Source organism: Mus caroli, chromosome 11 (genome assembly GCF_900094665.2).
Source record: "Mus caroli chromosome 11, CAROLI_EIJ_v1.1, whole genome shotgun sequence".
In the NCBI taxonomy this organism is placed as follows: Eukaryota; Metazoa; Chordata; class Mammalia; order Rodentia; family Muridae; genus Mus; species Mus caroli.
In genome coordinates, this window is record NC_034580.1 from 27,787,456 (window position 1) to 27,813,866 (window position 26,411).

At 54.5% G+C, this 26,411-nt stretch overlaps 4 protein-coding genes across 8 annotated transcripts in view; 2 read left to right on the forward strand and 2 right to left on the reverse strand.

The window, feature by feature from the left end:
* Positions 1–1,668, forward strand: part of Snrnp25 (small nuclear ribonucleoprotein U11/U12 subunit 25) — a 3,809-nt gene extending 2,141 nt beyond the window's left edge. The window contains exons 3-5 of the mRNA XM_021177770.1: positions 287–392; positions 1,014–1,088; positions 1,365–1,668. Coding sequence (XP_021033429.1) covers positions 287–392; positions 1,014–1,088; positions 1,365–1,422 — 239 coding nt within the window. The 3' untranslated portion in view covers positions 1,423–1,668. The remainder of the gene's footprint in view (positions 1–286; positions 393–1,013; positions 1,089–1,364) is intronic.
* Positions 1,669–2,250: 582 nt separating this feature from the next.
* Rhbdf1 (rhomboid 5 homolog 1) lies at positions 2,251–15,285 on the reverse strand. 3 transcript variants are annotated; one of them, XM_029484046.1, is made up of 19 exons: positions 15,155–15,243; positions 8,749–8,893; positions 8,541–8,671; positions 8,183–8,287; positions 7,516–7,729; positions 6,997–7,206; positions 6,790–6,912; positions 6,559–6,716; positions 5,866–6,123; positions 5,662–5,773; positions 5,479–5,553; positions 5,222–5,383; positions 4,531–4,631; positions 4,222–4,285; positions 3,778–3,872; positions 3,493–3,568; positions 3,324–3,424; positions 3,064–3,217; positions 2,251–2,889 (listed from the first exon to the last, which is right to left on the reverse strand). In XM_029484046.1, the coding sequence occupies exons 2-19, from the start codon at positions 8,863–8,865 to the stop codon at positions 2,470–2,472; spliced, it is 2,676 nt and encodes an 891-aa protein (XP_029339906.1). In that variant the 5' UTR covers positions 8,866–8,893; positions 15,155–15,243; the 3' UTR covers positions 2,251–2,469. The 3 variants fall into 3 exon arrangements, with proteins under 3 accessions (XP_029339906.1, XP_021031759.1, XP_021031760.1); XM_021176100.1 differs by lacking the exon at positions 8,183–8,287 and having other exon boundaries at positions 8,749–8,889; positions 15,155–15,285; XM_021176101.2 differs by lacking the exon at positions 8,183–8,287 and having other exon boundaries at positions 15,155–15,227.
* A 4,191-nt stretch (positions 15,286–19,476) lies between these two features.
* On the forward strand, positions 19,477–24,991 carry Mpg (N-methylpurine DNA glycosylase). Its single transcript, XM_021176709.2, has 4 exons — positions 19,477–19,687; positions 20,741–20,938; positions 22,817–23,021; positions 24,552–24,991. Exons 1-4 carry the CDS (start codon positions 19,511–19,513, stop codon positions 24,968–24,970), a joined length of 999 nt encoding a protein of 332 aa, XP_021032368.1. The 5' UTR covers positions 19,477–19,510; the 3' UTR covers positions 24,971–24,991.
* Positions 24,992–25,537: 546 nt separating this feature from the next.
* Nprl3 (NPR3 like, GATOR1 complex subunit) overlaps positions 25,538–26,411 on the reverse strand; it is a 34,951-nt gene continuing 34,077 nt past the window's right edge. For all 3 annotated transcript variants that reach the window (XM_021176706.1, XM_029483574.1, XM_021176705.2), the window contains one exon: positions 25,538–25,985. In XM_021176706.1, coding sequence (XP_021032365.1) covers positions 25,820–25,985 — 166 coding nt within the window. In that variant the 3' untranslated portion in view covers positions 25,538–25,819. The remainder of the gene's footprint in view (positions 25,986–26,411) is intronic.

The following is a 26,411-nucleotide window of genomic DNA, read 5'->3' on the forward strand; positions in this document are numbered from 1 at the left end:
AGGCCAGCCTGGTCTACAGAGTGAGTTCCAGGACAGCCAGGGCTATACAGAGAAACCCTGTCTTGAACAACCAAAAAAAAAAAAACATTCAAGTATTTGAGTCTGTGGGTGCCCTTCTTATTCAAGCCACAACTGTGCTTCTCTTTGAGCCTGGCCTTTCACATCAGCAAGGAATTAGCAGAGAGCTAGTCAGTGAGAAATTCAGACCATGCCTGGGTATGCTGGGACAGCCACCCGGGTGTGGCCGCCCACGTGGTTCTTCTCCTATGTGTTTCCATGGTTACAGCTGTGGTCGTCGTACAGAATGCCACGGTCCTGGACCTGAAGAAGGCTATCCAGAGATACGTGCAACTCAAGCAGGAGCGGGAAGGCGGCGTTCAGCACATCAGCTGGTGAGTGCGCCAGAAGTGCCTTTCCTGTGTCACTCCTGGACTTGCCTCCGGGCTCGGTAGGGAGGCAGCTTTCAGCTCCTCCTGTGTGTACCACCAGTACCCCACTACCAATGATGCGATGACAGTCCCATATCATGGGAGCTTTCTGGTGTTAGAATGGGGGCAATTCTGTGTCTGAGAGTCCTGCCCCAGTGGTCCTTTCCAAACATGCCCTTTCACTGACGTGGCCCTACCCACACCGCTGGGGAGCGTCACTTGGAGACACCTGATGCCTTAATGTCTCCCTAGTTATAGATAGTATATACCTACCTGTCAGTGGCGGCCTCTTCTCTCTTCACCGGGTTGCTGTTGGCTCTGACTCTCCTATCAGATCAAGTATCCTGTTATCTGAAATCCCTATTTCATTATTAAGATGTGTCCAGAGCCTCCTGCAACTGCCTTGGGCCTGTATCACGTAGGGAAAATGTCCAGAAGGGGAATATAGCTATCCTGAGTGTGTACAGAAGGGGAGTATGGCTATCCTGAGTGCCCTAGGCTGTACGCTGCCAGCCTCTGTCATGCCAGCCGCTCAATTCACCCATCTGGACTGGCATGTGCAGCACCTCAGTCCCCTCCTTGCAGGTCCTATGTATGGCGGACATACCATCTGACCTCAGCTGGGGAGAAGCTCACAGAGGACAGGAAGAAGCTCAGAGAGTAAGTCTGTAGGTCTCTGGCCCATCGGTGGTGCCCTGTGCCCACCAAATGGCTGTGGTAAGAGGGTCCCTGGCCGGATTGACTGTCCTGTGGGCATCTCCTTGAGCCTCCCTTGAACTGCAGGGCAGAGAAACAGCCCTGCTGGTCTCACAGCAGCCTGTATGGAGGTGAGGTGGGAGAAGAGTGTGGCCATTCTCACTTGATTGTTCCTGATCCCTCCTAAGCCTAGGTAAGCCGTCTGCAGCTCGGACACTGTTACCTTCCTATCTTTTTCAGTTATGGCATCCGGAACCGAGATGAGGTTTCCTTTATCAAGAAGCTTAGGCAAAAGTGAACACCAGACACAATGATCTGACCTGTCCCAGCAAGATGGCGCCCTCCGCTTGACCTCAGGGGAAAGGGTGTTGGGGTAGCTGCATCCCTGGAATGCCCAGGTGGAGCTGTCAGCGTGAGCCCTGGGACCCTTGGATTGTGGAAAATTCCTCTGCCCTTTACCTTCCTTTGGACTTGGCCCAAAGGTCCTTTGTGGTTGTGGGCCTGGCTTATAGAATAAACGTGTTTGCTTTGTGTCTTGTAAAAATCAGAAAGCTATAGTACTCTGTACTGGTGGGCTGGATCTGTCCCATACCAGAGGGAAGTGAGGGCAGAGGCTGGTGTTGAGGAACGCTGAAGTCTCAAGCAGTGGGACCACACTGCTCACCTCTCCTGCTATGGCCTCCCAGCGAGGAGGAAATACAAGCTGAGCAGCTAGCTTTGTGTCTGCTGTGGGGAGACAGCAGCCTGCAGTCCCAGGGCTGTGGTGACACAGGTTCCGTGGAGTGAGTTGCATGGGGTACAAGATGCTCTCCGCTGTGGGGATACAGCAGCACACCCTAAGGTCCATTTCCCTCCTACAAGACCTCACAGAGAGGTAAAAGCCAGCGATGTCTGACTTAGAACACTGCTTCTCAGCCTTCCTAGTGCTTCCTTTAACAGAGCCCCTCATGTTGCGGTGAAGTTATTTTGTTGTGACTTTTGCTACTGTTTTGAACCTGGAGCTAGAGGTTTGCCAGAGGGGTCACACCCCACAGGCAGGTTGAGAACCACTCTCTTGTCCAACTGTTTGTCCAAGGCCTGCCCCCGTGACCCCAGCCAGAAATCAGGAAACATGACAAATCCTCAATCGAGTTAGTGGCAGCTAAAACGCTCCCAGTCCATTTATTGACCACATGAGGTGGTTGTCGGGGACTAGTTAGGAGGTTATCATGGGAACTCATGTACTAAATGCCCAGCAGTGTAAGCATACAACCGGAGCGAGCAAGGCACAAGAGGTCAGTGTCCAGGAAGCACCCATCTGTTCAGCCCTGGGAGGCCGGGCCGGCCTGGGGAGTCCACAGCTGGTTCAGTGGAGCTGAGCGTCCAGCTCGTACTTTTCACAGAACTTGTCCGTGAAAGGGATGCAGGTGAGGAACTCGCACCATTCACAGCGCACCGGGTAGAAGTAGAAGAGAACCACCAGGCCGGCCAGCAGGCCCAGGAAGACGACCTGGAAGATGATGATCTGGCAGCGCTTGCGGTACAGGTCGAACTTGCCAAAGCTGATGTAAGGCAGGAAGGCAAAGGAAAGGAAGAGGCCGCTGACAAAGCCGGAGATGTGGGCGAAGTTGTCGATCCAGGGCAGCAGCCCAAAGGCAAAGAGGAAGAGCACCACGGCCAGGAGCTTGAAGAAGGCACGCCAGGGTCGGGCCAGGATCTGCCAGCTCTGGAACAACTCCACAAAGAGGCAGGCCAGGATGCCAAACTGGGAGCCGGCCGGACCTACCTGACAGTGGGGGTTGGAAGCTTTAAGCTACTGAGGCTGCACCGTCCCACCCCTGACCCCACCCCAGAAGCTCATCTTCCCATGCCACCTCTCGGCAAACTTGATCTCGACACAGGCGGGGTCACGCTAGCCACAGGTACACATAGAGGGTCCCCACCCGGGGAAACATCTTACCTCTGCCCGGTATGGCAGGAAGATGGCACTGGCTAGATTGCCCGTGATACCACTCAGCAGGTAGATGATGGCTATGCGGTGCCAGCCTGCCAGCTTCTCCAGGTCCCGCAGGACCGTCATCTGGAAGCAGACGGACACCAAGCAGTGCAGGATCCTGTGGGCAGTGAGGGGCACTCAGCAGAGAAGGGAGCTTCTCTTTTACCTCCAGCCCACCACTCCTGGGGAAGGAGACCACACGCCCAGCCCCCAGTCCCACTTGCCCAGCGTGCAGGAAGAGGGACAGCCACAGGCGGTAGAACTGGTCAGGCACCTCAGGATTGAGGAAAGGCAGGAGGCCACAGACATCATCCATGCAGTGCACCTGTGCAGAGTGGCCAGTCAGCCTCCACAGTGGGCAGGGGTGGAGAGGGGCGTGGCCTCAAGGCCTACCTGAGAGCAGAGTGTGGCCTCCTCATGGAAGTAGCCCCTCATGAAGTCACAGTACTCCCGGGAGGTGATCTCACACCTAGAGGGTCACGCCAGGGTTTGGAGGGTGCCCAGCCTTGTAGGTGGAGGCTGCTGAGGTCTATAGTCACCTGTGCTCTCCTCAGGAGGACCTCAGCCCCACCCACCTTCACTAGCCCAGTCTCACTCCCTGTTGCTGGAAATCAGGTTGGTCAGGCTTTAATGAGGGAGAAAAGTGCTGCCCCGGGCCAGTGACACGTGAGCACCCACCTGCCCTTGGTGCCAATGCAGCAAGGCCGGCCTGTTATGACACAGTCCATGTGAGGGTGGTTAGTATGATTTCCCGCGCTGTTCTTGGTGCAGATCTGGGTAAGAAAGAAAAACAAGAGGGTCGGTGTCATTTTACACACTAACCCTTATTGGAAACCAAGACAAAGGTAAGACTCAGATAGAAACCAGGCTCCCTTGAGTCAAGTAGGTCACACCCAGAGCCTGGGCTGAGCCATCTGCAAACCAGAATAAAGCTATTTGGCCTCCCATGTCTTCACCTAGTTCTCTTGCCCTGACCACTTGCTCACAGAGGCAAGCCTTGCCCGACAGGCTGGGCAAAGGCTGGGGCAGTGCCAAGATGCAGATGCTCCAACAAAGAAAGCCTGCAGCGCCAGGAACGGTTGCCCTCCTCCCCGACTCGACATTTGGAAGACTCCAGCTCACCGGCCACTTGGTGATATCTTCTGGCCACTCGTGGGGATCCTCAGAGGAAGGCTCGTCACATACCCTGCACGAGCCCAAATGGTTAGAGCCTTTGTCCCGTGGCGATGGTACCCTCTTCCCCAAAACAAGGAATCCTCTACACTCTAATCCAGGACTTGGGAGGCAGAGGCAGGCGGATTTCTGAGTTCAAGGCCAGCCTGGTCTACAAAGTGAGTTCCAGGACAGCCAGGGCTATACAGAGAAACCCTGTCTCGAAAAAACAAAACCAAACAAAAAGCCAAACACAAGAGGGCAATTAGGAATACTCACCTGGGGTCCTGGTGGCAGACAGAACCAAACTGTCTCTTGTTGCCTGCAAGGTCTGGGGCACTAGGATGAATGGGCCACTTCACCCACACCGCCAACGTAGACTGTGGGGAACACAGAGTCAGCCCCAGTCAGATCCTACCATCTGCTCAGTTAACAACAGTCAGGAATCAAAGGCGAGGCCCCAGAACAAACTCCTGACTCAACACCACTAATAGCATGTGGGGAGTGTTACACGGTACCCAGGGGCATAACTGAGGCACAGAGACAGCTTCTATCCTGAAGTAGGGAAATGGCATCAGCTATGGTGCCAGTGTTTGGATGAGTCTTTTGCATTTTTCGTTGTTTCCTTCTGAGACTGTGAAATGCGGCCCAGGCTGGTCTGCAACTTAACCATTCTCCCACTTGGGCTCCCTAACTATGAGGCTTACAGGCCTGTACCACCCACCACGTCTGGCTTTAAACCGGTGGAGGAAAATGAGGTGCTCTCCACTTAAGATATCAATGCAGACATGTGCTGAAGAAGTGGGTCCCCATGAAGACCAAATTTGTCAAACGACCGTCCTCCACAGAAACTGGGAGTGAAGGGCAAGGATGGGAGGCGCCACACTGCCGGAAGCCAGTAAGGAACTCTGTGAGACCCAAGTCTGGAGTTAAGAGCGGACTGCACAGACGGGGTGGGTTGGACACCCACCGAGCACTCCTCCTTGGAAGTCTGCACACACCCAGACCGGTCATTTCGAACACAGCAAGCCGAGTGCTTTTCCCGCTCCCGGGCGGCCTGGATGAAGCTGTGCACCTGTGGGTCCTGACGCATGCAGGGCGAGAACTTGGCACCCAGGTGAATGAGGGCCTCCTGTGAAGAGAGAGACAGCGGCTGTGGCCTCAGTCCAGGACAGGTGGGGCACCTCCAAGCTCCACTCCCAGCCCCACTCCCAGCCCTGCCCTCACCGAGCTGGGGCCAATCCAGAAGTTCTCCTGCTGGACGTATTTGACATTCTCATAGACACCCCGCTTCCGAAGTACCTGGAAGTAGGAAGGAAGATCAGACCAAATGTGTAGGGCTCCATCCTCCCAGAGCCGGGCCACAGGGTCCACAGCCTAGACTCCAAGTTATCTGGGCGCAGGGCTCACCGAGTCCACTGTCTCATGCTGCGAGAAGCCCACGGGCGCTATGCCATAGATGCACACAGCCAGAATGGTGACCAGTGAGTGCACAAAGGTGAGCCAGTAAGTGAAGAAGGGCCTGAGACAGAGTGAGACAGGGGTGAGATTAGGAGCGTCCTGCCGTGGATTCCTAACCCCAGCTCAGCCTCTGTCCCGGCAGGCACCGCCTACCTGTGATCATCCATGTCCTCGATCTGCCGCTTGACATAGCTGTCGATGCGTTTCCGGTATGTGCGGTTGGTGAGCCGTCCCACCATCCCCAGACCATAAGGCCGCTTTTCCCGAGCGAAGAGTTTGCGCACTGGCACAGCGATACGCTGACCTCTCCTAGGTCCCGCCGCGCTGACCACCTCCTGGCGAAGCCGCACCTTGGGCTGCGGGGCTAGAGGGCCGCCTTCCTTCTGCTTTCTCCAGCCTCGCTCCAGGGGCCTGGAAGGGGCCAGCGTGTTCACTTCCTGCCTGGAACCTATACACTGCCTTCTCTCTTGGGCAGAACCAGAGCACTGCTCAGCGTCTCTCCTGCCCTCCGAGGGGTGAAGACACCCAGCAAGCCACTCCTCTTCATTCTCGCCTTACCAGTAAGCCCTTGGCACCTTGGCAGGGAGAGTATGGGGAACCTCAAGACTCAGGCTCTGTCTCTCAACAGTGTTAACTAGGCCATAGTCCTCTCCCTTCTAGACTCTAGCCCCTGGGCTCTGGGAGTTCTGTAGGAGGGCATCAAAGTAGGGTTGTGCCTACCCCTGGACATACCCACAGTGGCCAGGCTAGATTCCAAAGTCCAAGCTATGAACACCGCAGCATCATACCCAAGAGCCCAGCGGCTCTCAGTGGGGCTGCTCCCCCTCACCCACCGGGTGCACTCACAACATCAAGTGGCTTCTCTCAAGCTCACTGCGGTCCAGGGCCCCACCCGTGAGGTCGGCCTGATCTGGAGCTTTCTCCCAGTCCTTGAGCGCTGCCTCTGATGGGGACTCAAACACCTCATCTGGGTACGTGGACATCTCCTCGTGGAGGACACCTTCCTGAGCAAATACGTGATGTCAAGGTGGATCCAGAGACAGAGGAGATGGGGCGACCCCCCCAGGCTCTTCTTACCCGAGCAAAGAAAGATGTATCCAACTCATCAGGGAAGTCCACCATGTCTTCCTCAAGAAAGCTGGCAGGGGTAAAGCTTCGGCGCTGTGCCCTTCGTAAAGTGCCATCCCTAATAGACCGACCCTGAGGACAAGGAAGCAACCTTAGGACCCGGAAGTCGGAGTGCACTCAGCTTCCACACCTACAACCTCAGCCCCCTGCGTTTACCTTCACCAACGCTGCAGCGGCCCGGAAGCTCATCTTGGCCACAGATTCACGTTTGCGACGCCGAGGGAGTCGGTTGAAACCTGAGCGGGAGCTGGAGAAAGAGCAGAGGGAGGCTGCACCTGGTGTGACGGGAGTGTGGGGGGCACTCAGGCCATCGGCAGTGTCATCAGCCATGCGGAAGGCCCGGCCTCGGGCCAGAGGGTCTATGATCTGGTGGGATGGAGAAGAAGCTAGGTCAGTCTACAGAACCAGGCAAGACTTCCATGAAGAACATCACTCTCATCCATGGCACCTATAGGGGTCCTTCTCCCCTTGAAATCCAGAGTCTGCACTAGAACAATACCATGCCTCTCTTCCTCCTAGGGTCCCTAGCTGGGAGTATCTCAGGAGCCTTTCTAAGACTCTGTGGCTGCTTTCCCGCCCACAGACTCCCAGGGATACTCTCTCTCCTCAACCCTCCCCTCCTCCCACCCCAGGCAGAGGAGCAGAATGGGGAGTCTGTGGGAGGCGGCAGCACACCTTCTGCATGCCCAGCTGGCATGGCCCCACGTAGAGGGGAGGTGGTGTCTCGGTGCTGGTTAGGGACACATTGTCCTGGCTGGGCAGGTCCAGCTCCCGGATGACCTGCGGCTTTAGCTTCCCATACCGCTGGCTGCAGTGACGGATGCTCTTGCGCTGCCACTTCTGGGTGCTGTCACTGTCCTTGCTCACTCCAAACCAGTCTGCTGTCCCCCTGGCATGAGAAGGACTCAGCAAGGGGAAGCCATATATTCTGTCCCCTTATCCCAGTCAAAGATCCTCAAAGGCCAACCTGGGTAGTGGGCTCTGCAGCAGGCCCCCAGTCACTCCAAGGACAGGACAGGGGAGCTCCAACTGTGGCCACCCCAATTCCTACTAGAGCATTCTGCATGCCTGTCAGTAGAAGGTTCTCATAGGCCCTCAGCCAACCCTGAGTCCAGAGAGAGGCCTTGGCCTCAGGCAGCCACCATCACCTTAGGGTACTAAAGAACTCAGCAGCAATAGCAGCAGCAACAATACAGTGGCCATGGTCTTTAAACATGCAAATAAAAACATTGCCCCTGCCATGAGCAGCCAGGGAATGCCAAACACTCCAGCAGCTCCAAGAGGCTACATCACATGCACGTGCCAAAAAAATACCAACACACTCAAGACCTGCGTAAGGTACCTGAGCAAGGACCATGAGAGAGACTGGCGCTGTGGGTGGGCCTTGCGAGCAGCCCTCGGCCTCAAAAGGGGCAGAGTATGAACACGCCCAAAGCGTACCTGCCGGCTATGAGGAGCCAGGGTGTTAGAGTAGGGAGGGTGCATACTCGGGGAACTGAGAGGCAGACGGAGGGCCAACCATGGGTCCCCAGAACAGGAGGATGCTGAAGTGTTGTTGGGATCAAGATGGAGAAGAAAAGCTGACCGAGAAGGGACCTTTGCCCCATTCCCACCCCCAGTACCTAACAGGGATTCTGTATGCCTACCTCTAGTGTCCCTCCCTAGCCCCAGCCTGTGTAACAGCCAGGATGGTGCGGTACCTGCGGATGGTCTGGGTGATGGACGTCTGACGCTGCAGCACCAGCCGGCGAGGCTCATGGTGGGGTGATGGGACACGGGCTGTCTCAGCTGGCATACTCACACTCCGCAAGAAAGCCTGTCGCCGCAGGGGCTAGACAGCAGGGTCATGGTGAGCACCCTGGCCAGGGAATTTCCATAATTCCCAAATTCCTACTGGCCAGAACCTACCTGCAGGAAGCTGGGCTCCTCTGCTGCCGGAGGCACCGAGGCTGGGATGTCCAACTTGAGCCATGGGGGTTTCTTGCGTTGCAGGCTGCTAGTACTGTCTCTCCTGGCTTCACTCATGGTTCGGGGCGCAGTGAGACAGGCCTGCCTGGGGATGTAGAGTTATGCTGAGTGACAACCCTGACAGGTCTCCAGGGACACCATGGGCCTAAACCTAGAAGAAGCACTGCAAGCGCTACAGAGGTGCTCACAGCTCCTGATAGATGCTGGCATGCTCTGGGCCTGAACTCCAACAATAGGAATCTAGGGTAAAACACTGCATAAACCTACTCTGAGCACAGGCTGGTAGAGGGCTGCCGCCCTCTTGAAGCTTAAAGCCTGGGTAATGATGTCCCTATAAATAAAAGTGCTCAGTCTGTTTGGTAGCAGGTAGTAAGGATTTCCTGACAGCTCCAAGGTGAAAGCCGCTCAGGTGTCACATCCAGGAGCAGGAGGACAAACTGTGAGCGCAAGGCTCCAGCCCACCTGTCCCAGGCCATCGTAACCACTCTGACTTTCACGTCATACACTGTGGGGTTCATGATCAATCAACTACACAGAAGACTCCCCACACTTAGAGAAAGAGATGGCTTCTTGGGGGCTTCAGAGCAACACCTAGGGCAGCAGGCTCCAGTATGCAGAGGACTCTCCTTGGTGCCCAATAATCCCAGCACTAAGGAGACAGAGGCAGGTGGATCTCTATGAGTTCAAGGCTGGCCCAGTCTACACAGTGTGTTCTAGGCCAGCCAGGGACACAGTTAAGACCTTGTCTACAACAAAACAAAACTCCCTTGGAGCAGAAGCCACAATAAATGACCACAAGGTGGCGACAACTGCCAAAAAAGGCAGCAAGGCAGGGACAGGTTGAGGAAGGCACCCTGAATACCTAAGACCAGAGCCTAGTACACCAGCCGGCCCTCCAGACAGATCAGAAGGAAAAAGCGCTTGTCCCCTATTCAAGCCTGAGTTCAATCCCTGGAACCACAAAAGGGTGGAAAAGAAAACTGAATCCATAAAGTAATCTTCCGGCTTCTGATTAGATAGATAGATAGATAGATAGATAGATAGATAGCCTGGCTTGGTAGTACACACCTTTAATACCAGCCCTTGGGAGGCAGAGGCAGGCTTCTGTGAGTCCAAGGCCAGCCTGGCCTACACAGTGAGTTCCAGGACAGCCAGAGTTATACACTGACACCTTGTCTTGAAAGAAACATTATATATATTATATATATATTATATATAATGAAATATATATGTGTGTGAAATATATATATATATATTTCACACACACACACACACACACACACACACACACACACATATTTGAGCCAGGCATATGGATGTACACCCTTAGTCTTAGCACTCAGGAGGCAGAAGCAGGCAGAATCTGTGCATTTGAGGCCAGGCAAGTTCTAGCCAGTGCAGAAAGGCCCAGCTCTTGACTGTCAGGCAGGTCTTGATCTCTGAGAGACTCTTACTTCCCTCTTTATAAATGACAGTCACAGCAGGTATACACCTGATCCCTGCTCCAAGTGGAGGGCCTTCTGTATCTACAGAGTGGAGATGAGGACAGAGACTGGGGGTGGGGGGAGCACTCCTTCAAGTAAGACTCGGAGGGCAGAAGTCTCAAAGGCCTCACCTTCAGATCTGCAGACCTGAACAGACCCTAGATTGTGAAACCAGCCAGCTGATGCCTCAACTTAGGACTCTCCCTCTCAATGCTCGGAGGAGACAGAGGCTCCGTTCTCTCTACACACACTGCGAAATGAGGCCTGGAAGGCAGTGAACTCCCCAAACCTGGGCTGAGACGGTGGGGGGCCAGGTATCCGACAAGATAGAGGATGCCTTACATATCCTGCCTTCTGGTCCATCCCAAGCAGCCACTCAGGAGCTCCAGAAGGAACATAGTCAAGAGTAGTCACAGGATCACAGAGAGTAAACCACACGCAAGTGCTGGAAACTGGCCTTTCCAACAAGTTGGGTACCTGTGCTCAGCACTTCTAGGTGGTATCGAACTGGTCCCTTACTTGGGAATATCAGCTGCTATTTCCAACAGCTTCTAATATCCACAACTCTCTTGGACCTCCCTACATAAGGCCTGCATCGTGCTTTCTACCTGCCTGCAGAGCTGTCCACCAATGCTGCCTTACCTGAATGCAGGGTGGCAAGCGCCAGTTCTCCTGAGTGGGGATGTGGGGACTCTGGAGGGAGATGGCCCTTTAACAGGACCTACAGAGAAAAGCTGACCAGCCTGGGCAAGTGTGAAGAGAAAAAGCACAAGCCACGAGGGCTGTGAGCAAGCACTCAGGCCTTACCCCATGACATCTGCCCAAATGTCTGGGTCTCCCGGGGTCCCCTTCCACACTACAGAGAAAGGAAACACAAGAGAACCCACACACACAACTCCAGGCCTGCAGTTTGGGGAAAGGATACCCACCCTTCCCTAGTGTTTCCAGCTTGCCCCACCCTAAGCTCTGTTCCTAATAGGGCCTCCAGCTAGTGGGATTCACAAGGCCTGGGGGAGGGGCATACCAGGCCAGACAAAGAGTCTAGGCCAAGGAGCAGCACGCTGCCGGCCCACAGTGGCTCAGTGTCTAGATCTCCCCCTGGCACACAGTGGGCTCTTGTTCCCAGACAGCCTTTACTCTCTCTTCTGCTGGCCTCAGTGCAGTGGGAAACCATGGCCCATGGAGCGGCTGATTGCCTGGGGTCACACACCATGAGTCACCCCAGAAGCACAAGGAGCCGCCCAAAAGGGATCCAGAGTAAATGGGAAGTGTTGGAAAGCAAGCTCAGGGGTTGGAGGTGGTATGGAGTCAAGTCTAACGACAGAGCCTTGTCAGGGCTCCAAGCAGCTTGAGCGAGATTCCAGTGGAGAGTGAGGGAGAAGGTGTACACAGAGGTAGGGTAGCAGCACACTTCAGAATGCACTGTTTGCCCATGGACATGACTAAGGGGAGGAGGGAGGTTGTGGAGTTGTTCCATGGTGGGACAACTAGAGACCCTCCAGGATAGCCCTGTTCGTAAGTCCAGTTGGAACAGCCAGGAAAACAGAAGACAGGTGGAACAACATGGGTCAAAAATCTATACTATACCCATACCGTTGTCTCCACCCCTTACCAACAGAGCATACCTGGGCTTTCTCTTCTTGGCTTTATGAGACAGAATCTCATGTACCCATACTGGCCTACACCTCCTATGTAGATAAAGATTCGAGCACATTACAGATGCAGTGCACCACCACACCTGGCAAGCCTTCATCTTCTCATCTGAAAATGGCTGACGAAAGTGCCCAGCACACATTGGTGCTCAGTAAGTGGCAGCTGAATCCACAGAAGGGGCAGATGCCTAAGTGGGAAGAAGACAGCCAAAGCTTTGGCAATGGTGTGGCCGGCAATGGTGCTGCACACCTGCGATCTCAGCACTCAGCTCTGGAAGGAAGATTCTGAATTGGAAGCCAGTCCAGGCTACATAATGAAACCCCGTCTCAAACAAACAAACAAAATGAAACAGCAGAGCTGCAGGTGGAAGCTAGAGGTATGGGATGGACCTGAGGACACCCCCTGCAAAGGCAGAGCATAGGAAAGCGTGGCCACTCAGGGCACAGTGACTGCAGTTGATGAGACCCTCCATCCTTGGGTGAGAGCTACAGTCACCGCACACTCCAGCATCCTGCTTGAAACCTGTCCTCTCTCTAACCTAATACCCAGCCTCAGCCTGCCCTGGTGGAGGCACTCAGCAGCTTTCTATATCCTCTCTCTCTGCTAGTCCATCACCACATGCACTGTGACTTCCCCCAGCCTCTCCTTGCCTCGTCTGTCATTGGGATCATACAGAGTGTTTACTGGGCCCTTTGTGAACCATTAGGCCATCCTTGAGCTCCACTCTGACTCCTCTTGTTTTGCATGGGGCAGGGCAAGCTTTAGCGGGGGGGCCCTCTCTCATCCCCAGTACACACTAGATTTTGGCCCCTCCCCATCACTCCTCACCTGCCACCATCTCAGAGAGGCACACAGAACAAGAGATTTTCTGAAGTCTGTAGGGAGCTCCTGGGACCCAAGGGACCAGGGATGGCAAAGCACATGAGAGCAAAGAAGCCATCCCAAGGGCCTAACAAACACATAAGTGGATGCTCACAGTCAGCTATTGGACGGATCACAAGGCCCCCAATGGAGGAGCTAGAGAAAATACCCAAGGAGCTAAAGGGATCTGCAACCCTATAGGTGGAACAACATTATGAACTAACCAGTACCCCAGAGCTCTTGACTCTAGCTGCATATGTATCAAAAGATGGCCTAGTCGGCCATCACTGGAAAGAGAGGCCCATTGGACTTGAAAACTTTATATGCCCCAGTACAGGGGAATGCCAGGGCCAAAAAGTGGGAGTGGGTGGGTAGGGGGTGGGGGGAGGGTATGGGGGACTTTTGGGATAGCATTGGAAATGTAAATGAGGAAAATACCTAATTTAAAAAAAAAGCCATCCCTGGGGAAAGGCACCATCCATAGCTCAAAAGCACACATAGCCCAGGAGGTCTCTGATACCAGTCAAAATCCCAGATCCAGGTGGGGTTCAGAGGGGAAAGGGGACCTGCCCAAGCCAGCCACTCAGAAAGGGCTTGGAGTCAGGAGCTAACTGTAGGTCAAATTCTGGATTAGTGCCCACTAAGATGGACACTTCTGATGCCCAATCTGTAGTCCAGCTGAGTCTCTGAATGGAGGAGGGGTACAGAGTTCCCCAGAATTGCCCTGACTGACTCAGAAACCCCTCCCAGAACCCAAAGGAAGCAGGACAAAACTGGAGAGGCTCCAGGAGGGTAAAATGAGTCTGCAACAACAGCTTCAGTCACCAAAAGCCGGGACACCTGCCTCAGACCTGAGCCTAACGAACCCTGTCGATGTTATAACCGATGGCAGAAGTAATCACTCCTGTCCTCCCATTTTACAGATTGACTCAGAGAGGCCTTTTACCGCCTGAGGTCACAGGGCCTCAAGGGAGTTCAGCACCTCGGCCAGGTCTGCCAGGGAACTGGGAGGGATCCTTAGCTCCAAAGGCTGCAGAGCACTTGGGGCTGGGCAAGGGAAGGGGCTCCGCTGAGGACTAGACCTAGGGCGATAGGAGGGAGAGCCCTGACTGTCCCTTAATGGGAGACCCAAACCAGCACCTCTAGACCCCCAGGGGAGCTATAGTGGCTCACCCAGTGGACTTCCCAGTAAGGCTCCTGCAGGGGAGCTAGCCAGCCATGGAGGCTGCCTGGAGTTCTGTGGACTGGTGCCAGAACCTGTACCTTCAGTCTGGACCTACCCGACACCCTTGCCCTCTTACCCGGATTGCCCAGAATGACCCTGGTAAGCATAGGGCTCAGCCTCTGCAACCTCTTGAGAACCGGCCAGCTGCTGAGTTCCCCAGCATCCTCTAGGCTTAAGGGCGGGGGCAAGGGGCTGAGGCTCGCCCCATGGAGGTGGGGAGCACCTAGCCTGGGACTGCCCCGACTTCTTAGCTGGTCTAAACCTGAAAAGCCAGTTTCATCCTAGAATCTTCTCCCGGCTTCAACAGGAAGTGGGGAGGGGGGGGGGCTTTCCCAGGACAGAGCAGGGGGCCTCCGGATCCAGGCCCCGCCCACGCAGACAGACACACTACTCCAAGAGGCACACAGAGCAGGAACTCTGGTCCGGACTATCTGAGCGGAAAGAAAGCCTAGGGGGACTCCCCTGACCGTTCTCCACCCAGCTCTACTAGCGTGCTCCCAGCAGGACAGACAGGCCCTCTCGCCTATCCCTGAGCCCTTGGGGTCCGCGGTCACCCCACCGCGCCCAGGCCTACTTCAAGACCCCGACTGTGGCCCCGGGGGCGAGCCCGAGGCCACTGTACAGGGCAGGAGATGTCTTTGGAGGCACTTCCCAAGTTTGCCGATGCGAACCGGGCTGAAAAGGGCCGAGCAGGCCCAGCCGAGCTCCCCGGCCCGCAGCTGCCACTGTTACTCCCGTGAGTGGGAGGAAGCGGACCCTGTGGCCCGAAGTCGCGCTCTCTGTGCAGAGTTTCAGACTCCACCTTCGGGGCCCTGGGAGCACGGAGGGCATAGGGGGTGGGGGCTGGCAGCGGAGGGGCCACTCAGGGCGGCTGCGGCCCTCGGACTCCTGTCCCCCGGGACCCGGCGGGGCTGCTGCTCCGCTGCCCCGCCCGCCAGGCCGCGCCGATCCGACCACGGGCTATTTCTGTGGGGCGCCGGGCTGGAATCCGGGCCGCGCCGCCTGCGCCGGCGCTCGGGAAACTCCGCGCACCGACTGCCAGCGATCGGCGGACACGCGCCAGAACGCAAGCTCCGCACTCGCCCGCCCGGAACCCCGCGCAAAGACCCCGGCCGCCACTCACCGCCGTAAGGTCCTCGGAGGGGTCTGCACCGGCTGCCGCCGCCGCCGCCGCTGCGGGCCGGGAGGGCGCCCGCGCCTAGTCCCTGCCTGCGCCGCCCGCGCGCCGGCCCGACCCGTCCGCCTGGGAATGCCACGGGCCGAGGGGCGTGCGCGCCGGGGGCGGGCCCGGCAGAGGGGCGGCCGCCTGACTCAGGGCTGAGGAATGCGCGCCGCCCGCTGCCAGCCCCGGGCGCCTCCTCCGGGAAGACCTCCGGCTGTGCTCTGCCAGGGGTCCGGCAGAGACACCTGTAGCTGGGAGTCGGGCTCGCCAGCGACCACCGTAATCACAACATCTTTCTCGGGCTCGCCTTTCCATACTCCTTCACCTTGTGCTGCCCCTGTACTTGGGAAGAGAGGAAGGGGACCTCCAAAGCAAGAGGGTGGGGTGGGAAGGGACCTAAAGGGCAGATTGAACGCCCCTTCCGAAGGCACGCACTGGCAAATCACTGAGGGTCCCGAAGCCCTCACTTGTCCTGTGCACACGCGCCTGATCTTTCTAACAAACACTCATGCATTCAGACCTGTTTACAAAGACACGTGCGCACACCTATTCAAAATGCACTTCCATGGGCTCACACTCTCTACCCTAACACATTTATAAGTGTGCACACTCACGTTCATACACTGATACACCGTGTCACAGGAACCGCAGCTCAGCAATTACCCCTTCCCCTACTTCTTTCCCAGCAGGTACAAGGGTTAGACTACACCTGCCACCCCTCAAGCCATTACATCCGCGCATGCGCTCACTCTTCTCTCTTCAGCCTCAGTGCTCACGTATAATGTCTGGCACAGTTCATCACTCTGTATGCTGGACAGGAAGTGCTTCTTTTGCTCTCAGCTGAGGCTGGAGGCTGAGGGAGAAGAAAGCTGTCGTGGTGCAGATGTTCTGTGCTCCTGTAACCCACACATGCCAAGCCAGAGATGGGACAGTCTTCATGCCTAGCATTCTTGACTCATGCTAGGAATAAGCAGGGTCTGGACGCCCAGACTGGGCTGGCTGGAGGTGCGGGGGTTGCCTCCTTTCTGGAAAATCAGGAACCGGTCACAGGAACCGGGCATCTGGTGCCTGTAGGTCCCTACTCCTTCCTGCTGTGGATGCTGCAGGGTCACCTAGACCTTTGTTGAGACCTAGAAATCTATTCCCAGCTGCAAGAAGTCCTACAGAAGACTCACTGTGAAGACACACCCAGGGGTCAGTCATCTTTTCTTACAAAAAGAATGCTTCTGTGTTTATTTTTATCTCTGTGTGTGGTTGCAGGTGCCCACACATGCCAGAGGGGGATCAGATCCTCCTGGAACTGTAGTTGTAGGCAGTTGTGAGCTGTCTAGTGTGTGTGCTGGGAGCCAAGCTCTGGTCCTCTGAAAAGGCAGAAAGCTCTCTTAGCTGCTGAGCCATCTCTCCAGCCCAAGTCATCTTCAATGCAAGAATACCACAGTGCTGTCTGCACACAGTGACAGAAAAACAGCTTTCTAGGATTCACTGCGCCATCGACCTTGGAGTTCCCATAGTCCAGGGGAGTCTGTGACAGCCCCCGCCCCTGGCAAACCCCTCCATGTCCATCCACACACACACAGGCGTTGTTCCTGAGATGCCTACAGACAAATGCCCATCTCAGCATATGGCTTCAGGATTCCCCAGGCGAAACACATCCTCAAGTCCTGAGTCAGGGCCTGGGGATAGTTTGAGCAGAGGAGTGTGGACAGATTGTCAAGCCTTCATCCAGTCTTCACAGACCCAATTCTCCACAGTCCCAGAACCTCCTACCAGTCCTATTGACCTAAGCTTTGGGTGGAAGAATCCAACCCGTGGCTTCTCACATACTTTTGTTGACTGTGCCGAACAGAAGTCAGCTGCATTTCCTAATACTCTGGAACTGGTGGGCAGGTGTCGGGATAGACAGGCTTCTACACTACCTCCAGGTCTTGTGTCGTACTCTGCCAGCATCTGTGTGGTCAGAATCCCTGAGCTGTAAAAGGACTCTCAACGGGTACTTCCTGAACCCACAGCTTAGCTTCCAAGCACCCCTCAGAGAGATGTAGAGATGGACCCTGGACACTACCTAGCTGGGGAGAAGACAGAATGGCTAAGGCTAGCCCTGTTCCAGCCCAGGCTAGACTTCAAAGGCCTGAAGTTCCAGCTATTTCTGAAGAAACCCCTTCCTCATGGTATTGGACTCAGCAAAGAGGCCCTATAAGTTCCTGGGCCAAGATCCTAGCAGCCTGACAACATAGCTCTCCTTGGCCTGCCTGATAGCTACCTTCTCTGCCCAAGAAACAGCTAACCATAGAGGGTCCCCCAGCTACAGAGACCCACTGAGGCCTGCCAGAGTAATAGCTGCCACTCTGCTGAGAAGCTGCTGAAGGGTGCCAGTTTCCAAACCAGGAGCCAAATGGCTCCAACCCAGCTTCTGCTTTGTCCATGGTAGACAGGCAACTGAGCCAGTTAGTGTGTTAAGCCCCTGAGACAGTGAAACTGAAGCCTAGAGCTAGCAGGGACTGGCAGCCCATGCCACCACAACTGGAGGCAGCTCCAGCCTTCCCACAACCTGTGGAGACACCATTACCAACCCCAACCTTGTCTCCTTTCAAAGAATCTCCCAATGGCATCTTTGTCACCAGCCAGGCAGGCGCAAGGTACACTGGGCACAGAAGAGGTCCCAGGCTCTTTCCTCTTGGACATTCTTTGACTCCTGGCAAGTCTGCTGGCAAAACACAGTAGGGAAGCCCAACCCAGCACTTCCAGCCTGCAGTGGGAGCTTCGACACAGACCAGGAAGTGGGGGGGGAGGGGCAGACATTGCACAATCCCACACTTTGGCCAGAACATCTGGAGAATAAGATGCTGGCCTCCACCCCCGTCTCTGCCTGGGGCAGAAGTCAGACTGCCCACCAAACAGAAGGAGCTTGTCATTCACCCAAAGGTGGAGTCTTCAGAATGCCCTCATCAGGGAACCAGAACCTAACTAGGGTCTCAGTTTCCCTCCTAGATTGGGAAGGGGCATTATTCTCACAGGAAAAGAGAGGCATTGTTTAGACAGAATGGCTATGGGGGATAAGGCCAACCTCTGTAGTTCAAATTTACAACATATTGCCCCCACCCCAGCCCCGGAAACTGCACAGAGTGCCACAAACAGCTGGACTGCTTCCAGCAGGCAGCAGGCAGCAGGCAGCCAGAGAGTCTGCAGCTCCCTCCCCAGGAAGTCCTAGCTGAGGCCCATGAGAGGGGATGGCTGAGCCCCAGCCAGGCCCAGAGTTCAGTCCCAGAGCTGGCCAGTAGAGTTGCAGCTGGGGACCAGAGTCCTTAGGCTAAGCGCCTTGCTCAGTTAAGGGTCACAAGCATATGGCCTCTGGCTCTGTCTAGTCCTAGATGCCAGGGTCTCAGAAATCAAACAGCTCTGACAAGCCCTGAAAGGTTTTAATAAGGCAGTGTGAATGAGGAAAGTAGGATTGTGTCTGCTTTGAAACCCTTCAGATCCACATCACCCCTGGAATGGTAGAAGAGAGTGAGTGAGGTGGGGGAGGGGAGCAGCTTACCCTATCCCAAGACCTCCCTTCCCTTGACCATCCCTTCCTTTGGGTCAGTCACTTCCCACTCGAGGCGCAGGGGTGCACAGCCTCATTTGAAAGGTTACAGATAGGGTGGGTGGCAAGCCTAGGTCCCAGAGAAGTAATCACCAGGAGATGCCAGGAACTGTTATCCCGCTCAGCTACTGCAGCCCTGGTGCTGCCTTCCAGCTTAGGTGGTAAGCCATCTTCGTAGCAATTCCAGGTATCAAGGGTCCAGGGATGTAAGTGGGGATCCACTGCAGAGGCAGAATTCCTTTCCTTCCACCTATCATCTGTACTGATCCAGGGTAGGGGCCTCCAGATGGGGCAGGCATCCACTTGCTGTCAGTTCCACCATTCAGAGATAAGGTTGGAGAAGAACAATTCTAGGATCAGAATTCAGTCTGAGATTCCCAAGGCCTCATGTTTGTTCTCTACAACATCCAACACACCCTCTGTGGCCGACCCTATCCCAAGGCAGAGTCTTCTGGTCCGGGACCCTTGAAAATTCAGTCCGGGTTCAGAGAGGATGTCTTGATGGCAATCGGGCCATTGGGACAGAACCAGATCTAGAGAACTTGGGTTCCAATCCTAGCGGTGAAAGAAGGTTTCTACACTCGCCCCGCCCTGTCCCGCCCTTAGGGTCCTCGCTCCGCCTCTTCTGCAGATTCGTTCCACCCGCCGCGCTACATGCCTTCTGCGCAGACGCAGGTTCTAGTCCCCGCCCTCTCCGCGCTTCCGGTAGCCTGGCCTGTGCTGGCGGCGACTAGATGCCCGCGCGCGGTGGTAGTGCACGCCTGGGCAGAGGATCCCTAAAACCGGTGTCGGTGACCCTGCTCCCCGACACCGAGCAGCCTCCACTTCTTGGACGAGCCCGCCGCCCAGGGAATGCCAGAGCAGGATCCCTAGTGACCGGATATCATGAGGTCGGCCAGATGCCTGCGCCGGTGAGAGGGGGCGCCGCGTCGCGGAGTCTGAGCCCACGGCGAGCTGGCACAGTGGGTCGGGCTGCAGAGACGGTCACGTCAGCATCCATTCCCGGCAGCCTGGCAGCTTCAGTCCAACCTGGATGTCAGCACAACAGATAAAAATAATGGGTCTTACCCCGGCGTAGTGGTGCACGCCTGTACTTGGGAAGTCGATGGACGCAGGCGGATCAGGAGTTCAAAGCCAGCGTAGGCCACATGGGACCCTGTCCTTTAAAAGAGTAATGGCTGTTTAACTAGCCAGCTCAGCGTGAACTGAAGACAGGTCTTGGCCCTGGCCCCAGGTTCACTGCCCAGTTGTCCTTTTAAGCCCCTCCTGTTGTACCACAAGAGCTGAAGGATGTGGCCAGATTTCCTTGCTTTGTTTATCGGCTGTTGGTAGACTAGTGCCTGCTGGTCCTATAGACCCATAGACTTTTTGTCCCTATTCCTAGTTGTTCTAATAGCCAAGCAGTCAGAGGACAGTTGGGGGCCAGCAGGGTTCTACCCTGAGCACTCAGAATGGGACCAGGCAGGTGGTCATCTTCATGCATGCCCATTTGTGTGTCAGGTCTTGTCAATAACAAGGGGGTCTTGTGACCTGTTTTTTGAGCAGTGCCCGGACAAGCTCAGTATGTTTCTCTGATAGGCCCTGCCCAGGTTCTGACTGTATTTTAATTCCTGGCCAGGATTAGGAACAAAGAACCAGGTTCCAGAAATAAGTTTCCTTGGAGATGGTGTGATTGGTGGGAATCAGAAAAATCAGCTCTTTTGTATTGGACTCAGGCACCCACCTTCAAATGCTCCTTACCCATGTCTCCCCTATGTGTAGCAGGTGTGGGCAGAGAATGCCCACCCATCCTGTCACCACTAGCAGCCTGTCATTACCTACACCTAGTCCCAAGGTCCCCTGAGGCTGTAAGCCTTAGAATGACTCCCAACAGGCACCCCACTTTACAGAGAAACAGACAGGCAGGCAGGCAGACACTTCTTTTGGTTTTTTTTTTTTTTTGTTTTTGTTTTTTCCCATTACAGCTTTCCCGAAAGATTGGGCAAAAAAAGCAGCGACTGGCAGATTCAGAGCAGCAGCAGACCCCTAAAGAGAGACTCCTGTCGCCCCCGGGTCTCCGGCGGAGTATCTACTTCTCCAGCCCACAGGACCGTTCTGGCCGGCTAGGACCAGAGTTTTTTGACCAGCCAGCAGTCACCCTAGCCCGTGCATTTCTGGGACAGGTAACGTAATACAGGAACAGGTTCCGGGAACTCTAGTCCTGTTACTACTAGGTCTCATCTCTGACTTGGCCTTCCTTGTGCGTGCATAGGTAGCTGCCTTGCCCATAATGGACCCAATAGTTTGACTATTATCTAGGATCACTGCAGAGAATAAGAATATTGATAGAGGGGTCCCATGATGGAGGCAGCAGGGCTTCTGGCAACTGTCCTGCTTTGGCTAGAGGTATGTTCTTACACTTATCCATCAGGGAAAATACTGACTGTTCTATCTGAAATCCCCTTAGGACAGGTTGCCTGCAAGGACTACTGATGGGTATTGGCACCAACATCTGTGAGGGACCACTCTTGCCTACCCTGTTCCCTGATGGCTGGGGCCAGGAATACCATTAGGCAGCCAGCATTTGAGTCACTTGAAAGAGTTGGCCTCCTCACTACATAGTTCAGTACCCAAGGCTCAGTACAGGCCCAAGATCTGGGCTGTGCCAGTCATGCTTGCAGTAGAAGCCTGGTGTGGCTTACAGTACAGCCTGTCACCTTCTGAGCTTCTCCACTTCATGGAGCTAGCCAGGTTCATCTAGATCCCACTACTCCGGGGTGCTAGAGCTTAAGCTGGGTCCTCTGGTTAGAGGTTCGCTGGCCTACCTTTTTCTTTAACAGGCTATCCTTTATTGGACCATGGCCAAGGACTGCCAGTTTCTTTGTTAGAACTGGTGCTAAGAGTTCCAGGGACAGACCCTGACCTACTAGAGAAGGGACTAGATTCTGTTCTCAGGATGTTTTAAGCTGCAGGGATCTGTGTGCCTTCAACAGCTATGATATAAAACATGGTGCAGATTTATCTCAGGTTCAGGTCAAGGGCTCAAGGATGGCCCAACAGCATTACCACCACCATTATACATCTGCCTACCTCTACTCAGCTTCCCGGCACATCAGCTGGCCCCTGTCATGCCCACTCGAACCCACACTGGTAGACAAGATGGTGTCTGGCAGAGAAAGGGGTATTCCCGCCTGCGTTTCCCTTCGGTCAAGGAAAACCCAGATGTGGGCCATAAGTCCAGTAAAAGGTTCGCTGCAATGGGCTGCCAGGACAGCAGACGACTGTGGACTGCTGAGCATGTTGTTTTTCCAGACCCTCTGCCAGAAAAGCTCCAGGAGGTCCCTCAAGAAGCTGAGGTGGGGTTCCAAGTTTGGCCCTTGGAGACATGGGAGCACGTAGGTAGAGTTAGTGAAGGAATGCTTGCTGGCCTTTTTCTTCTAAAACATTCATCCCTGTCTCCAGTGTTTCCAGGCTTCCATGACAAACACTGGCCACCTCTTTTCCTCTACCCTCCCTGTTACCAGCTGACCCTGAGGCACCATGGGTCTACTTGGGCTGAGAAGAGGGTGCCTTCTAATCAAATAATCCCTCAAACCTGTGAGGGAATGGACATGGTTGGATGCTGAAATCCTTCTACAAGCCCTGGCTGAATTAAGACTGTTGGCCATTCTTGGGATCATAGTCCAAGCAAGGCATTGCATGGCTGGACCAGCTGGCCCTGTTTCTCACTAAGTTCTCTCAAGGGAATTCTGGGAGAGGATGTCGGGAGGAGAGAACACTACTGAGGGGACTTGGAAGTCAATCTGCACTGTGACTCCAAATGAATCCTGAGGTGTGCTGAGAACCCTTAGTAAATAAGTAGAGTTGGTCAGGAGGGGTTGGTGACCTTAACATCAGCATTTAGGCTCTCAGCCAAAGCACAAGAGGCAGAATGGAGAAGCCAGGTAGCTGGGTCTGGCTGGGCCTGGATGCCTGGTAAATCCTGAGTTTAAATGAGGTCTAGGTGGGGACTGTCCAGGTGGGTTGGCCCCTGTTGACCTGAGCAGACTCACTGCCCATAGGTTCTTGTCCGGCGACTAGCTGATGGAACAGAACTCCGTGGGCGCATTGTGGAGACTGAGGCGTACTTGGGGCCAGAAGATGAAGCTGCTCACTCAAGGGGTGGCCGGCAAACCCCCCGGAACCGTGGCATGTTCATGAAACCTGGGACCCTGTATGTGTACCTCATCTATGGCATGTACTTCTGCTTGAACGTCTCTAGTCAAGGTTAGTGGCGCTGGGCATGAGGGAACAGACAGTCTAGCAGCTGGCCAACCCCCCTGAAAGACTTGGATAGACAGGCATTTGAGTAAAAAAGTGCCACTGCCAGGGGCCAAGTTAGGATTTCAGGAGTGTTGGCTATTCTTGAAGGGTGGGCACAGCTGGTAAAGTAGCCAAGGCTACACGGAGTTTAGAGTGATGTTTTTGATCATGGGTTAGATTTGAAGTGAGGTGGAGGATAGGGAAGTGGAAAGAGCCTGGTTTTGGGTAAGCTGGGCTCATACAGGAACCCGCTGAAAATCCTATTATGGGATCTAGCTCAGCCATTCTCAGCTAGGAACACTTCTGCCCCCCACTGGGGACATTAGGCAATGTTTGGTGACATATTTGAATATCATGACTGACTAACATCTAGCAGGTGGAAGGCAGGGATGCCCTGTGGTAACCACATAGGCCTTCTGGCCATAGACAGCTTTAGTGGAGGTTCCCTGGACACGGTGGACAAGGCAGAGGCAAGAATGAACATACAGATGAAGTCCTCCAGGACCACAAGGGTCCTGATTGGGGCTATCCATGTTGAGTAGAGGCTAAGGACATGGATGTCATGGACAGGCCAGGTGTGGGTGCTTCAGGACGTGGGAAGATGAGGACTGAAAGGCCAAACAGAGCAGAGCATAGGATGCCAAGTTAGAGCACATGTGTAGCAGAGTTCCGCAAGGACATGGGGATCAAAGGTGTTTGCATGAAGATGAGAAGGAGCCAGGATAAGGTGAGGTGATAAGGTGGCTCTTGGGGACTGGAGTAGCGACCATGTGTCCAGTACTTACTCTCTGTAACCTGCTTCTCCCTGAAATGAGAGAAGTCTCCTGTGGTGAGCTAGGAGGGGTTCAGAGGACTGGATCCTCCGGGCTTTCCTGACCTGGATCATATTTGGATTAGGTCTGAGACTTGCTATTTTCTAGCAGAGTGACATGCCTTCTACCCTAAAGGTACTAGCTCTCTGGGGCTTCCTCTGCCACCCTCATAGCCACTGCCAGTTAAGACTAGCAGGCTACAGAGATGACCCAATGGTTAAGGGTATTTATAGCTCTTCCAGAAGGTCCCAGTTCAGATCCCATATCAAGCAGTTGCCCATAACTCCTAACTCCTGGGATCCTTTCAGAGCACATAGATACATGTAAGAATACACACAGAGACACATTAAAAAAAAATGAAAGAAAGAAAGAAAAAAGGATTTGGGGAAGCTACAGAAAGAGGAAGCTCATGCCAGACTCGCCCACACTAGTTGATCACAGTTCTGGCTCTGAGGGCAGTGGTGGGAGTCTCACTGTCAGTTTCCAGTAGTGGAGGCTTCCCAAGGTACTCAGAGAAGGCTTAGCAGCCTAGACAATGCTACAGAGAAGGAGGATGTAGAGGGGTCTGATACAGTGGATGTGGTTTGTACATGCAGGAAGACAGCAATACCTCTACAACACTGGGTATGTGCATGGGCAGGAGGCTTGAGGTTTACTTCCAAGCTTTCTGTCTTTCCCACAGGGGCTGGGGCTTGTGTCTTGCTAAGAGCACTAGAGCCCCTGGAGGGCCTGGAGACCATGCGGCAGCTTCGTAACTCCCTCCGAAAAAGCACTGTCGGCCGTTCCCTCAAGGACCGTGAACTCTGTAGTGGTCCCTCCAAGCTGTGCCAGGCCCTGGCCATTGATAAGAGCTTTGACCAGCGAGACCTGGCTCAAGATGATGCTGTGTGGCTGGAGAATGGCCCTCTGGAGTCCAGTAGCCCAGCTGTGGTGGCAGCAGCCCGCATAGGTATTGGTCATGCAGGGGAGTGGACACAGAAGCCCCTGCGCTTCTATGTCCAGGGCAGCCCATGGGTCAGTGTGGTAGACAGAGTGGCTGAACAGATGGATCAGCCTCAGCAAACAGCCTGCTCTGAGGGGCTTTTAATTGTTCAAAAGTAAAATAAATCTCCTGTTTTTAGAGAACTGTCCTCAAGTCTCAGCCAGAATTTGCGTTCATGCAGTTAATTCTTTATCCGGGTCAGGAAACTGGGTTACCCAGTATGTATAGCAACAGAGAGGAAAAACATCAACGTGCAGGTGTATACACCTAGGAACAGAATGAGCTGAACAAGTGTGTTTAGACACTCTCCAGGGCAGCTCCACAAGGGACCGGCCGGAAAGGGATGAGAAGGACATAACCTGTATGTGTATAAAGAAAGGACTTGGACTCTGAAGACACATCCTGAGGGCTGGAGAGATGGCTAGGTGGTTAAGAGCACTGACTGCTCTTTCAAAAAAAAAAAGTCACATCCTGGAAGGCCTTCTCCAGCTCAGCAATATTAAGCTGCCGTAAGGACCAGATTGAAGAGGGAGGCTGGTGGGTAGGAGAGAGAGCAATGGTTAACAGTGCTTCCTGCTCTTCTGCTCTGTTCCCAGCCCCACACCCAGTGGCTCACAACCTCTGTAACTCTAGCTCCAAGGCATGCTTTCTTCTGACCTCTGAGGGCATACATACACACAAAACCATAAATAAAAATAAATATATTTTCTACAAGTGACATTGATGGCACACGTGTGTAATCATAGCACTTGGAGGACAGAGGCAGGAGGAGCAGGAGTTCAAGGTCATCCTTAACTACACAGCAAGTGTGAGGTCTCAAGAGAATCACAAAGCCCCACAATGGCTGCCCCATAGCTGCTTCTGACCAGACTGACCAGGCTGGGGCTGCCTATCCTCCTAAGGCCAGTCAGGAACTCTGCGGCAGAAGGGAGGTTGTTTCCATCCACACACAAGCATGCTGCTCGGGCTCATGTGAGCAGTGCCTGGAAGACGGCAATAACGGGGTCCTCATGGGTGGTCACCACCAGCACACTGCGGAATTTGTCAAAGAGCATGAGTAGCTGGGAGCGCCGAGTGTTCTCATTGTACATGATCTCCTCCAGATGGTGGCGGCCACGGAAGTAGTGAAGGAGCCTGGAGGGGACAGGACAGCATGAGCCTAGCCCAAGGCCAATACTACTGAGAACAACCACTGGTGGGTGAGTCTGCAAACTGCCTGCAGGCTTGTATAGAGCTATGGGATGAGGTCCGAGCATCCCCCCAGAGACAGATGGTGGAGGGCCTAAAGAGAGTCCACAGAGCAGCATGGCTGTGCAGACTAAGAGCTACTTGAGCATGCACCCTACTGAAGGGAGGAGTGCTAACGGCTTCTTTCTGTTCTTCCACGGCACTAGGGCAATCTACTCTAGGGAGCTTTCTGCAGTTGAGTCCAGCACAAAGAAGGCCAGGGTACAGAAAGGCCTGGATCAGCACTTAGAGCTGCAAAGTCCTCCAACAGACTGCAGTGTTTTTTCAAACAGAAAAACAACCTGACCTCTCTCATAACAACATGCCCTTACA

Excerpts from the sequence above, each read along its gene's own strand:
- Rhbdf1 (XM_029484046.1), bottom strand. The coding sequence starts at position 8,865 with ATGAGTGAAGCCAGGAGAGACAGTACTAGCAGCCTGCAACGCAAGAAA. Across the intron at positions 4,286-4,530 it reads GTCTGCCACCAGGACCCCAG|GGTATGTGACGAGCCTTCCT; the intron begins GTGAGTATTCCT and ends GGGCTCGTGCAG. Across the intron at positions 3,569-3,777 it reads TGCATTGGCACCAAGGGCAG|GTGTGAGATCACCTCCCGGG; the intron begins GTGGGTGCTCAC and ends GTGACCCTCTAG.
- Mpg (XM_021176709.2), top strand. The coding sequence starts at position 19,511 with ATGCCCGCGCGCGGTGGTAGTGCACGCCTGGGCAGAGGATCCCTAAAA. Across the intron at positions 19,688-20,740 it reads TCGGCCAGATGCCTGCGCCG|CTTTCCCGAAAGATTGGGCA; the intron begins GTGAGAGGGGGC and ends TTCCCATTACAG. Across the intron at positions 20,939-22,816 it reads CCCGTGCATTTCTGGGACAG|GTTCTTGTCCGGCGACTAGC; the intron begins GTAACGTAATAC and ends CACTGCCCATAG.